At 52.3% G+C, this 14,126-nt stretch overlaps 1 protein-coding gene across 1 annotated transcript in view; it reads left to right on the forward strand.

The window, feature by feature from the left end:
* Positions 1-14,126, forward strand: part of NECAB3 (N-terminal EF-hand calcium binding protein 3) — a 33,441-nt gene continuing 19,315 nt past the window's right edge. The window contains exons 1-3 of the mRNA XM_058814886.1: positions 1-241; positions 6,555-6,579; positions 7,826-7,934. Of these exons, the coding sequence (XP_058670869.1) occupies positions 149-241; positions 6,555-6,579; positions 7,826-7,934 (227 nt within the window). The 5' untranslated portion in view covers positions 1-148. The remainder of the gene's footprint in view (positions 242-6,554; positions 6,580-7,825; positions 7,935-14,126) is intronic.

Consider the following 14,126-nt stretch of genomic DNA (forward strand, 5'->3'; position numbering starts at 1 on the left):
CGTGCCCTGCGCTACCGCACCGCATCCCGGGCACCACATCGAACCCGTGCCCTGCGCTACCGCACCGCATCCCGGGCACCGCACCGCACCCTAAGGCACCGCACCCCCGGCCCCCTCCGCTCCCCGCAGCACCGCGTCCGGCGGGACCATGATGTCGTGTGCCGAGCTGCTGGCCGTGTGCCTGCTGTCCGCAGATCGCGGCCCCAAGCCCCGCCGCCAGCCGCTGCCCATCTTCCACGACGTGAGTACCGTGGGGGGACCCCCGCAGCCCGTGCCCCGCTCGGTGGGGCTCCTTCCCGCAGGAACCGGCCCGGGGGATGTGCCCCTGCCAGCCTGGTCGTGATGGCTTCAGTAGTGATGTCGTGTCCTTCTGCTGAATGCTGGGCCTCTGGTGGCTGGGAGCAGCCCACGCCTCATCCAGAGCTGGCTGTCATGACCCCCGCAGCGGGAGCTGTGTGGCAGGAAAGCCGGGGAAGGTTCCCCGGGGCTGTTCTCAGCCATGGCATCCAGCAGAGCGGTGCCTGCGGCGGCCCCCGGGTGCAGCCCTGTCCCTGCCCGCTCCCGACGCTCCGGGATTGTGGAGGAGGATGCCCCGTGTGGGTTGGAGGTTGCTTCGGCATCCTGGCGGCTGTGGGTGGCACGGGGGAGTTGGAAATGCAGGTGGTGGCTCTTTGTGTTCGGGGATGCTGGCACGGTTCCTGCTGTCACACCGCGTCCCCTCCGGTGCCAGGGGCCGGGGCTCCGGGGGGAAGGTGGCTGCATGCCGGCCGTGTGCCAGGGCCAGGGGCACAGCCCGGGACAGAGCCACCCCTGCAGCACCTCCGGCCCTCCTGCTCCTGCCCAAATCGCCCTGGTGACAGCCCTGGCATTGCCGAGTGTCCGGCACCGCTGAGCTCCGAGCCACCCTGGGAACCAGGGACATGCGGGGACAGAGGTGCCCTGCCGCAGGGAGGAGGAGAAAGGCAGCGAGGATGGGGTGCCCGGGGAGGAGGAGGAGAAAGGCAGTTAAGGATGGGGTGCCCGGGCACTGGCACAGCTCAGGTTGGTGCCAGCTGTCGTGTCCCAGCTGCCGTCTCCATCCTGACCCGCTCCAGGTTCATCCCCGTGCCCCAGCCCATGCCAGAGGAGGGGAACAGCAGATCCCGGTGTGGACCAGCCACGTCTGGTCCAGTCCAAACCCCCCGGCATGCCCAGGAGGCGCTGAGAAGCCGTGGTGCCGCTCAGCTGCCAGCTGGGGTCAGGGTCTCTCTCCTGCCTGGGGGGCTCGGGCTGCCAGCTTCATTAACCGCGCTAATTACTCGGCTGAGGGGAGGTGGGCAGGAGGGGGCGGGTGGTGACAGCTGTGTTCCAGCTCAGCTCCTCAGGGCACTCGCTGAGTCGCACATCCATCCCTCAGGGTGTCATTAAAGCAATTAAAATGGGAAATGTTAACAACGCTAGCAGCTGCTTTCCGGGTTCTGGCGGCTTCTCTTCCTTTGCTCCCAGCTTTGCCTCAGAGCTCGGCAGGGTGAGTTTCACCTCTGCACCCTTGGCTCTGGGCACTTGGCCGGTGCCCAGCTGCCCCCAGGTGTGACAGTGTTCACAGGGGTCTCAGGTTGAGGGAAGGGACGAGGATCTGACTCCATGTTTCAGAAGGCTGATTTATTCTTTTATGATATATATTACATTAAAACTATACTAAAAGAATAGAAGAAAGGATTTCATCAGAAGGCTGGCTAAGAATAGAAAAAGAAAGAATGATAACAAAGGTTTGTGGCTCGGACTCTGTCTGAGCCAGCTGACTGTGATTGGCCACTAATTAGAAACAACCACATGAGACCAATCACAGATGCACCTGTTGCATTCCACAGCAGCAGATAATCAATGTTTACATTTTGTTCCTGAGGCTTTTCAGCTTCTCCGGAGGAAAAATCCTAAGGAAAGGATTTTCCACAAAAGGTGTCTGTGCCCCCCAGGCTGGTCGGGGTGAGCATCCCTCGGCAGCAGGGCAGGATCCCCGCCTGCCCCCAGCACATCCTGGCGGCTGCTGCTCCTCTGGGACCTGCCAGCACATCTCCTGCCTTTGGGAGAAGTGAGGAGGAGGAGGAGGAGGAGGGCTTTGCCCGAGATGCTTCACTGCAGGCACTGTGCGAGCCGCAGTGCTGCCATGGCCCTGTGCGGCATCTCCAGCCTCGGGGAGATTCATCCCTCAGCCTCGGGGCTTGCTCTGTCCCCTCCTGGGACACGGGAGCTGCAGGAAGGATGGCACTGTGCTGCCTGGCCGCAGCCTGTCCAACCTGTCACATTGTCCCCAGGGCACCTGTCCCCTCCCCAGCACCGCAGCTGCCTCCAGACCTGCAGGCAGGGAGGAATCCTATAATCTCCTTCCTTTCTGAGGTATGTGTGGGGCTCATCCCATAAATAAATGCTGTTTCAGTGCCTCTTCCCTCGGTCCTGTGAGGCTGTGGCTGCTTGGGCACAAGCCCAAGGGCTGAGGGAAGCATCCTGGGCTCCAGGCAGTGCCCCTGTGCTCTGGGGCTGCACCCTGAGGCAAGAGAGGGATTCCTTGTAGGGCCCTAATCCCACTTTCAGGATTCCTTGTCGGGCCCTAATCCCACTCCCAGCCTGGCTTTGCATCACCTTCCCCTGCCTTTGTCCCAGGGTGCTGTCCTCACTGGGGACAGCGCTCAGCTGCCATCCCTGAGCAGGTGCTGTGCCCAGGGAGGGGACAGCACCGGCCCTGGGGAGTGTGGAAGGGACTTTGTGGTGGCTGGGCTGGGCTGGAGCTGCTCCTGGGCTCAGGCAGGGATGGGCTGGCTGCAGGCAGCCAGAGCCACAGCCCTGCCATGCCAGGCTATATTGGTAAATTATTACCAATATAGCAGGACAGGACATGCCTGAGCGTGTCTGACCCTTGATGCTTGACCAAAAGGCAGCAACTATGGTGTTTCACCCCACAGACCCTTTTGGCTGGCTGGGTGTGTGGTGTTTCACCCCACAGACACTTTTGGCTGGCTGGGTGCTGCAGCTGGGCCCATGGAGACAAGTCCAGGCCTGCAGGAGCTCTGGTGTTGCTGGGATGGAGCTTCCCCCATAACAGGGGCTGCTCCTCAGGTTTCCCTCTGCCAGAGAAGCTTTGAGGCGATGGTGAAGGAAAGGAGTCGGTTCTGATGGAGGGTTTGGATGCAGAGCTTTATTCTGGCCCACAGGCCTCTGAATGCAGCACCAGCTCCAACAGAACTCCCTGAGCCCGTGGTTGCTGCTCCTTTAACCCCGGGGAGAGGGGCAGGGAAGGGGCAGGGAGCCACCAGCCAGGGACAGGAGGGGAGGGACAAAGGACACCTGGACACCTGCCCCAATGCCCCCCAGGGCTAAAGGACATCCCTTGAATCTGCCAATCACTTCTGGAATTCTAGGACTGACAGTGCTGGGAGGGGAAAGGAGGGAGGACTGACACACCTGGGACAGAATTATTAGGGAGAGACCCAGGGTATCTGAGGCAAACCAGGACATCACACCTCAACAGGGGCCCTGCAGCAATGGTCTTGCCCCGGGGTCTCTCACAGCTCCTGCCTGTGCCATGTTCCTCTGGATCTCCAGGCAGCTGTCAGGTGTGCACTGGCTCGTGTAACTCACTGAGCCTTGTGAGTGAGGAACAGGCATCCACTCTGTGTGCTGAGGCTCCTGCTGAGGCTGGGCTCACCCCAGATTAGAGACCTCCTCAGTGTAGTTATGATATTTTCTGAAAAATCCCTTTGCTAGGATTTTTCTCTTGAGAAGCTGAGAGGCCTCAGGAACAAAATGTAAACAATGATTATCTGTAGAATGCAACAGGTGCATCTGTGATTGGTCTCATGTGGTTGCTTCTAATTAATGGCCAATCCAGACAGTCCAGCTGTCCAGACTGTCTCAGTCAGTCACAGGATTTTGTTATCATTCCATTCTCTCTGCTTCCTTGGCAAGCCTTCTGGTGAAATCCTTTTTTCTATTCTTTTAGTATTGTTTTAAAATAATATATATCATAAAATAGTAAATCAGCCTTCTGAAACATAAAGTCAACATTCTCATCTCTTCCCTGGTCCTGGGACCCCTGTGAACACCACTACACCTCAGGTCTCTAATCTCCCCTGAAGCTGAGTTCTGCCTCTGAGCCCACAGATAAGCCCTGCTGAGCAAGGCCAGCCTGTGAGTGGGAAATGTTTGCCCTCACTCAAAGTGCTTGGGTGACACTTGGGTGTCTCTGGGACACCTGGAGCCACACGAGCCATGTGCCCTCTGATGACACACAACTCTGCAGGATGAAGCTTCCCCCTTGATGGAGAGTCCATGGCAGGGTGGGACCCACAGGTGTGGCATTCACGTTCTCTGGAAAAATCCCTTCACCCAGGATTTTCTCCTGGGAAGCTGAGAAGCCTCAGAGAAAAGGAAAACAATTCTTATCTCATTTGCTTCTCCTGTGCTGTGCTCACATGTGGAATGTGTTTGGAGATTGTTTACCCACAGGTGATTGTTCCATTGCATTCTGCTGGGAGTTGTTTTCACTCTTTGGCCAATCAGGGCCAAGCTGTGTCAGGACTCTGGAGAGAGTCACCAGTTTTCATTATTATCTTTTTAGCATTCTGTAAGTATCCTTTCTGTATTCTTTAGTATAGTATTCTTTAATATAATTTAGTATCATAAAGTAATAAATGAGCCTTCTGGGAACATGGAGTCAGATTCATCATTCCTGCCTTTTTTGGGGCAGGAATACAATAAATACAAATTTAAAATTGTAATACAATAAACACTGTAAATACAGTACCACGGGTGCTGCCCCTGCAGCCATGAGACCCCACAAGGAACCTGTTAGCCTGGAGAAAGCTTTGCTCTAAAATCCAGAGAATTCACCACTGTTAGGGAGCTGCAGGTTCCCATCTCAGCTCAGTGTGTGCTGTGTGGTGCTCAGGGAGTGCTCACCCCCTTTCCTGGCCAGCTGGGATCCTGGGGATGGTTCCCTGATGCTGCCCAGCCCAAGGCAGCCCCAGCTCCTCAGCTTGGGGCAGGAGGAGCTCGCTGTGCTCACAGGAGCATCCTACAAGGAGCTGTTCCTGCTCCTGATTCCCAGGGAAGCTCCAGCCTTAGAAAAGCCTCAGCCTAGCTGCAAGCCAGACCCTTGGGGAATTTTCCTGGCAGCTTCTACTTTGCCTCAGGTTCTCAGGGGGATGTCAGGGCCTCGGGACATGCATGGCAGTGGGTGGTGCAGGAGGGGTGGTGGTGCCTCTGCCTGCACAGGCACTGGGGCTGCTCTGGGCGTGGGGGCAAGAATAGAAAATTCTGTCTCCTTTCCCAGCCTTTTTTCTTTCCTAATCTTTCTTCAGACCTGCAGATTTTTTCATCAGCCAGTATAGTAAATCAAGGCAACCCCAACAAAGGGAGGAATGATGAGGTCGACTCTGTCGCTATCAGAAGGCTAATTAATTAATTATTTTATTATACTATGTTTTTCTATATTATATTACACCGAATCTGCACAAGCACTCAACTCCACTCAACTGCCCAGAATCTTGTGACTGTCAGTGGCAGTCTTGACACACACACTCACCAGGATTCAATTGGTCAGTGAATCAAAACACTCACAGCAGAATCCAATTATCAATTCCCTTCAGGTAAACAATCTTCCACAATGCATTCTACTTGTGAACAACAAGAGGAGCAGTAAATGAGATAAGAATTGTTCTTATTGTTCTCTGAGGTTTCTCTCTGTGATTCCCAGAAATATCCTTGGGAAGTTGTACCTTGCTTTTCTCTGTGAAGAGAAATGCAGCCACAAGCCAGGATGATATAAAGGACAGCTTCCATATAGACAATTTTCTGTTGTTGCCTCCATTAGGATGTGCTGGACAAAACCTTGTACATTTTGGTCTGGGAAAACGTTGCCAGGTTCAGAAGCGATGCTGCTCCTCACTGGAGTCAGCCCCAATAACTCCTGGTGAATCAGATCCCAGCAGGGCTGAGCAGCCCCAGCTCTCTCCTGAGGCATGGTTGGGAATCTGTGCTGAGACCCTGAACTGGAGCAGCTCTCCAGCTGTGCCCTGTGCCAGAAGCAGTTCCAGATTAATTAATGCATTAATGATTAATTACAGTGAGTGTGCATGCTGAGGAGCTGGGAAGGGCTGTGCTGAGGGCTGCTTACAAAGCTCAGGGCAGGAGCTGCTCCTTGATGCAGGTTCTGGAGTGTTGAGATGCACAAAGTGCTTCCTTACAGACTGGGTTTGTTCCTAATGTTCTTTCCTTTCAATGAACTGAAAAATTAAACAGTTGCTATCACAAGGATGCAGCAAAGTCCTTTCTGCTTTGCCTGTGTGCTCTCTAAAGGTGTTTGCTCTGAGTGCTGGGCTCACCCAGCCAAGGGCTCTGTGCATTAAGGGCAAGAAATGGGTTTAATCATTGGCAAAGGGGAATTTCCCAAGGCAGCCTGTGCAGTCCCAACAGCTGGGGCTTCTCCCTGAGCTCCTGGGGGTGATTTTTCATGGTGCTGGGTGCTGCCTGGCTCACTGCTCAGCTGCCCTTCTCTCCTGTTGTGTTTTGTCTTGCAGATTTTCCGGCGAGCCGACAAGAACGGTGAGTGCCTTGTTGCTGCTGCTGCCTCCCCCTCCCTGCCTGGCTCCTTCCCACTGGGAGCTTTGCCTGCTAGAGGGAGGGTGGAAAATGCTTTTCTGCTTCACCTGGATCCCTGCCCAGGGCTGGGAATGGGCTCAGGACACAGGACACAGCCCCTGCCAAGCCCTTCTCCTGCCCAGGAGCTGTCAGGATTCTGCTTGGTCCCTCCAGGATTGGTTCTGTCTCTGTGCTCAGTCCAGGGTTTTACAGAGCAGAAGGGACCCTCAGACAGAGTTGTTTTGCAGGAATTTTCAATGTAGGGAACAGGGGGTTTGGGGTGTGCAGGATTTGGTGTTGTTTGAAGGCTGTGCTGGTGCCCTGCTGTCCCCGTGGTGGCTTCGACAGCCCCTCTCCCCTGGCCTTGTCCCTTGCACTGTCAGGAACTTAATATTTCAGAGAACTGGCCAAAATTTGCTGCTTGGAGAGCTTCACTAAAGTTCTGCAAGCAGATCTGGTGTGGTGCTTTTGTGTCCCAAAGCTTTAGTGATGATGGGAAAGTTTCACCCTCCTGGCTGGGGGATTCTGTTTCTGGGAGCCCCTGGCATTTGGGAGTTAGGCTCTGCTACCCAGTTTTTAATTCCTTAGAAAAGCAGGAATGGAACCTACACTACAGGAATCAAAAACCTCCATATTTCCTTTATATTACTTTCTAGTAGGGTCAGCTAAACAAGTTACTGGGCCCATACCCCAAAAATGATGGTTCGACTCCTGCCCCTGCTAATGAACCCCCAAGCAAATCTAATCTTCAGCACCCATAAACCAAGAGGTCCAAAATCACAAGGGATATCCCTGAGCCTTCCCACACTCTCTTGGCTCTTTTCCTTCATGGTAGCTCAGGAGATGCTTTTATTGCAGATCAGTGCTTTTAGTGCAGCCCAGGAGCTGAAATCCTCCACAGAGGGGAAGGAAAAACCTCCTGAGTCCATGGAGAGCACTTTCTTTCCATGGAAATCTGATGCTGCCCTCAGTGTGCTGTTCTTGGACAGTCTGTGTGCCTTTCTGAGAACACCACTGCTTTAGGGAAGGGCTGAAATTCCCACCTGTACTTCCAGCAGCACCCAGTGTTTTTGCTGGGCTGGTGGGCCAGGCTCTCAGGGAGATTTTTGCTGTAATTATCATGCAGAACACACCCAGCCCTATCCCACACAGGGCTGGGATGCTGCTTTCCACAGATATATAATTATTCTTCCCTTTCCTTTGAATGCAGATGATGGGAAGCTGTCATTTGAGGAGTTCAAGAACTATTTCTCCGATGGCATCCTGAGCTCGGAGGAGCTGTGGGAGTTGTTCAGTGGCATTGACAGGCGTCACTCAGAGTGAGTACCGTGGTGGTGGCACTGAGGAGATGCAGGAGAAGCTAAAACTGCCTGCCTGGAGGTGGAGGAGCTTGGGAGGCGGGTGTGATAAATAATCAGGGTGAGACAAACCCACCTCTTGCCACAGAGCCACTGAAAACCAGTGCTGAGAGCAGCCAGACCATTTTAGGAGCAGCCATTGGATTTCCTGCAGCTCTAGAAGGCAAGCAAGCATTGAAAATGCCATTTTTGTGGTTTGGAAAATGTGCTCCAGGAATAGGCAGCCCTGTGTGCCTGCAGGAGCCTGAGCTGCTGTGGGGACACACAAAGTCACAGACTCTGCCACTGCTGACTCAGGAGCTGCTTGGCACTTATGTAAGAGCTGCTTTCCACCACAAGTGGGCTTGGTGCATGTAACAGGGAATTTAGGGCAGCTACTTGTCAAAAAAAGCCCCACAGATCAGGAGAAGGAATTGAGCTTAGGTCTGGTCTCCTAGCAGTGAATTTAGGACAGCTACTTGTGAAAAAAAGAAAGCCCCACAGATCAGGAGAAGGAATTGTGTTTAGCTCTGGTCTCCTAACAGGGAATTTAGGGCAGGTACTTGTAGAAAAAAGCCCCACAGAGCAGGAGAAGGAATTGAGCTTAGCTCTGGTCTCCTCATGAGTGGTGCTATCCAGAGGACTCTGCTGGGCTCTGCTGGGATTCTCAGCCCTGCTTTTGGGGTATTTTGGCCTCACTGGGGTCTCTATGCCCAGCTGGGTGCTGTGGGTGAGTCTGTCCTGGCGCTGGGAGGAACTAGGTGCTGCTGGATTGCGTGGCTGGGGTCAGTCCACACAGCAGCCTTGTGCTGCTTTCCTTGGAGCTGCTGGTTGGGCTTGTGGGTGTGGGGAGCAGGAGAACATATCTGAAAACATCTCTGTCTCTGGGCTGTGGTCCCAGGAAGCTGCAGTGAGTGTTCCCTTTCCTCTGGAAATGCTCCTTTCCTCTTGTTCCATTTTGGGGTGATCTCAGAGTCACAGCACCCCTGGAAAACACAGGGTGCAGCAAAAGCTGTGCCAAGGGAAATACAGGTTGGATATTAGGGAGAAGATTTTCCAAAAAGGGTGATAAAGTTCTGGAATGTTCTGCCCGGGGAGGTGGTGGAGTCCCCATCCCTGGGTGTGTTTAACAAAGCCTGGATGTGGCACTGGGTGCCAGGGTTAAGTTGAGGGGTTGGGGCTGGGTTGGACTCAATGATCTTGAAGGTCTCTTCCAACCTGGTCATTCTGTGGTTCTATGAAGCTGGGAGCTTTAACCCAGCTCAAAACTGAGCAGGGAAGGTCTCCTGCCTTCAGGTGGGGTTTGTTCCATTCATCTGGAGCAGCTGGGGAGGCCTGGCTGGGCTGTGCTGCTCAGGAGCTGTGGCTGCAGCAGTGACAGCACTGAGCTGGTGACACCTGTTAGCCGGGTGTGAGCCTTGGGTCCTTGTTCTCTTCCTGCCACCAAGAGCAGAAGGCACCCTCAGACAGAGCTGTTTGCAAATTCCTGCAAATGTAGGGAGCATGAGGTTTGGGGTGTGCAAGATTTGGTGTTGTTTGAGGGCTGTGCTGGTGCCCTGCTGTCCCCATGGTGGCTTGGACAGCCCCTCTCCCCTGGCCTTGTCCCTTGCACTGTCAGGAACTTAACATTTCAGAGAGCTGGCCAAAATTTGCTGCCAGACTGAAGAGTATTACAGAGCTGGGGAGCAGCTACAAGCTCTGCAAGCAGATCTTCTGTGGTGCTTTTGTGTCCTGAAGCTTTAGTGATGATGGGAAAGTTTCACTTCCATTCAGCAGGTGGGTTTGGTGCTGTGTTTGTCATGTCCAGGCTGGAATTGGTGTTTCCTCATCCATGCCAGGCTGACCTGAGGAGGGACAGTAGCAGAGATCTCCATGCCCAGACCCCTCCTGACCCTCACCTACCCCTGGAACCTGCAGCTGCAGGGCCCCAGAGCTGACAGCTGGGAACAGGAATATTTCAGAGCTCTCCCACATTTCTTGTTGTTCTTCCAGAGAGCCCCATGCTGTCCTCTGTCCACCTCCCACCCTCTGGCTCTCAGGTGGGACACTGGGGCCTGTGCATCACACACCTCTGCTGGGGTCACTTCACATTCTACATCTCCACACCAGGCTGGGTTTATTCTGCATTTCAGAAAATGGCTCCATTTTGGCATAAAATATCCTCTCACTTTAATTCTGTGACATTTCAAAGTTTATGTTGAAGCCAAATTCAAAAGCTGGTACAACAGCAGGTCCATGGCTTTGTGTGCTGGCCCAGAGCTCCTCACCAGCTCTGGCAGTGGCACAGTGAGGTTCATCTTCCTGGAGAAGAGCATTTTCATCCCCTGAAACATCTGGGTGAGGAGAGACTGATGTTTCTGGAAGTTTGAGAGCTCCATAGCTGCATCCAGAATTGCAGGGGTTGAATGCCTGCCCTGTGAAACCTGCCCAGGGATGTGATGTTTGGATTTTACCTGTCCTTCTGTCTTGCACCTGTTGGGGAAATTTAGAAAAATAAGGTCTGGAAAATGCATTTTTGCATGAGGTTGTTCAGGAATTGGGTGAAGATTGCTCAGAGCCTTTGACCTGGAGCCACAAGGGATGGAAGTTCTGACCTGGTGCCTCTGAAACTCTCTTGGTAGGAATAACCTCAAGCGTGTGATTGTATGGAAGAAGGGATTTGAGTGAATTCCCTCTCCTCTCTTTACTCCTTTACTCAGAGACTGCAGCATCTGCCAGCCCCAGATGATGGAGAGTGACTGAAACACTCTGTGTCACACAAAAAAGGGTTTGGAAAGCAGATCTGTGATGGCAGTGGAGGTTCCCAACATGATAAATGATAAAAATGAAAAAAAAAAAACCCGTCTGCTTTTCTGCAGCTGATTGCTGTTTTCTTGCATAAATTCCAGGCACATTCTGACAAAATCCCAACAGCATAATGATGACAAGCTCCTCCATCATCAGTTCAGGCTTAATTACAGTTAATCAGTGGTTTGAGCACAGTCAAAATACAGCTCTGGGAGATGTGGAGAGTCTCAGGATGAGTGCTTTGGAGGCAGAGGATGGCTCTTCTCCTGGAGTGGGAACGGCAGGGAGGAAAGCCTGCTGCCCTGGCAGCCCTGCAAAGTGGGTCAGCATTTGGTGTGCACATTCTGGGGGTGAGCTCCACCCTGGTTTTGGTGTGAATCGGTTCTGGCAGCATCAGAATGGCCCGAGGGTTTGCCTGCTGTGCTCTGTCCTGCCCCTGCCTGTGCCTGGGGGCTGCTGCAGCCTCTGGGACATGGCAGAGGTTCCCCTGCAGGGTTGCTGGTGGAACAGGCTGCAGATCCTCCCCTGGGCAGCTCCCACAGGGAGGATTTGTGCCATGAGATGTTGATTGGTTCAATGGTCAGTGGTTTAGTGATTGATTAGTTAACATTTCTTTTTAAGCAGCAAGCATCCAAGATATAAAGATATATATCTTTATATATATATATATGTAATCTATGTATCTATCTATCTATCTATGTATCTATCTATAATTCACATATATATTTATATATAAAAAGATATATAAATATATAAAAAGATATATATCTTTTTATATATATATAATTTATATATCTATATATCTATATAATTTATATATATATTTGTATATAAAAAGATAGATAAAGATATGTATAAAGATATGTATTTTTATATATAATTTATATATCTATATATAATGTATATATATTTATATATAAAAAGGATAGATAGAGATATATATAAGAGTTATCAATAACCTTGGAAGCCACAGGGTGGGAGTTGATGGCAGCTCCTGTCACACCTTGCTGGAGCTGGGATGGCAGTGACTTGAGCTGGTGGCTCCTTGTTCCTGCTGAAACCAGTCCCAGTCCCAGGTGCTCACTGGGACCAGTGCAAATGCCTGGATAATGTGCAAACAAAGTGTCCACATGCCCTCTGTGGTGATTTTTACCCCTCTCTCAGGTGGGAGCCAGGTTTCCCTGCAGCTCTGGGGCTGTGCTGTGCATACTGCAGGGCCAGGGCTCTTGCAGCACTGCAGCAGCTCTGCAGCCTCCAGGCAGCTGCCAGAAATAAAGAGGAAAACTTCACAAGGAGCAAACCCTTTTCCCAGTGCACACTGGTGCCCCAAACCCCAGTGTCTGTGTCAGGCAGAGCTGCCCAGAGGGGGGATCAGCAGAGTTGGGCACAGTGAGGGGCTGTGGCTCTGCAGGTTTATCTGGATCCATTCTCAAGGGAAACAGGATTTTTTTTTTCTCCCCTTTACAAAGTACCTGCAGTGCCAGGTCAGTGCGCAGAGCCCTGCCTGAATCAGCTGCTGTGTGTTTAAAATAGCTGAGCTGAGTGTTCCTGCCCCTGTGTGCTGCTCAGAGCTCCAGGTGCAGTCCCAGAGCAGCCTGCAGCCCCCTGCCCTGGCTCTGCCACCCTCACACCAAAATATTCCCCTGCTTTGAGCCACTGCCCACTGTTAAAGTGCTCTCAGTGGAGCCCAGGAGAAAGGGAGAGACACAAACAGCCTTTGATGTCTCAGGAAAAGCTGTAGGAAGATTTTTGCCTTAATTATTTCACCTTAAATGGTATTTTGGACAGTTCACACACTGTTCTCTAATTTTACATGAGGGTGTTTTTGTCCCTTTGCCCTGTCAGCAGTGTCAGGGGGGGACAGGGTGATGGTTTCCCATCCCTGGGCAGCAGCACTGCAGCATTCCCTGTGCTGGGAGCCTGGCAAACTCCAGGTACTGCCACTTCCCACATGTGTGACAGCACTTCAACACTTAAAAACCACTTGAAAAGCTCTCTTTGGGGCTCTCTTCCACTTTCCCAATCAGGATTAAAATTGGTGGTAATCATCTGGGGGATTTTGAGGCAGCAGAAGGCCTGGAGCTGAGGCTGATTTGAATAAATGCCATGCTGGGCTCTGTCCCTGCAGGCTCTGGGCATGGAAAGCAGCTCTGCCTTTGTGCCTTTGGCCACCTGAGCAGCTCCTGCAGACCCATCCCAAAACCTGGGGCTGCTTTTGAGCATTTCCCTCCTCCCTCTCTATCACCAGCTGGGGTCTCTGTACAAATCACAAACAGAACAGGACTGCTGTGGAACGTGCCTTGAGCTGTTTGATTTTCCAGCATCAGCCTCATTCCATGGTTATGACAATGGGAAGATGCCACCAGCTCACATCCCAGGCAGCAGACAAAGAACTGAATGTTACAACTCACTTTATAAGTTTTTTGACCAATCACACAAAGCAAAAGCACATTGACAGTAGTTCTATCCAACCCCTATAAGCACAGGTACCTTTGGTTAAACAATGCTTGCTTATTTCAAATACAATACCTGCTTGTGAGCCTTAAAGCACAATGCACAGAGCTCCATTATTAAGCTTCAAACTTCCTAATATCTTGCTAGATAAACTTTTCTGTAGTTTAGGGAGTTATTCTAGACAAGTGTTAATATACAAACCATTGTTCTATTTGTCTTTGCTTTTTACTTTTTAAATATTTTTTTCTGCTGACCTGTCTCATGGCTACTGCATAGCTCTAATCACAGTTCTGCTGCCTCTGAGGCCTGCCTTTTGCAGCTTTCCCAAAACCCTCTGCTTTTGTAGTTTCCCACACCTCTCCACCCCAGCAGCACCTTTAGCAGCCTCAGGAGGGACCTGCCCCAGCCCTGCAGGGATGCCAGGGGGGATTGTGCTCTCTGTTAGTGCAAAGGGTGGGTGTCTGGCCCCTGCCTCCAGGATTTTGGGGCGAGATCCCTGCTTTAATGACCTTCAGGAGAGGAACAACTGCTCTGGAGGGCTGGGAAGTCACCCAGCCCCTGGGAGCCTGTAGACAGCCCCACAGCTCCTGGGCTCTGAGGGAGGGAGGAGGAGGAGGAGGAGCTGGAGGGGGTCTGGCCATGGGGAGGACCTGAGCTGAGGTCAGGGATGAACAAGGAGGGAGCCCTGGCTGGATGCTCCCCACCTTTGGGGGAAGAGGTTGGGTTGCAGAAGCAGCTCCAGGGCTCAGAATTGGCCAGCCAGGGGTGTGAGGCACTGTCTTGGTTTGCAAAGACAGGAGTCTGCTAAGCAAGGCAGGAGCCTCCCCTGAAATGGAGAATGTAAACCCTCCCCACCCCTCCAAATTGCTATAAATTTTAAATTAAGGGGCTCTCAGGTAAAAATATGAGAGCAGGAAATAACAGTTCTTTAAT

Source organism: Ammospiza caudacuta, chromosome 15 (assembly GCF_027887145.1).
Source record: "Ammospiza caudacuta isolate bAmmCau1 chromosome 15, bAmmCau1.pri, whole genome shotgun sequence".
Lineage (NCBI taxonomy): Eukaryota > Metazoa > Chordata > Aves > Passeriformes > Passerellidae > Ammospiza > Ammospiza caudacuta.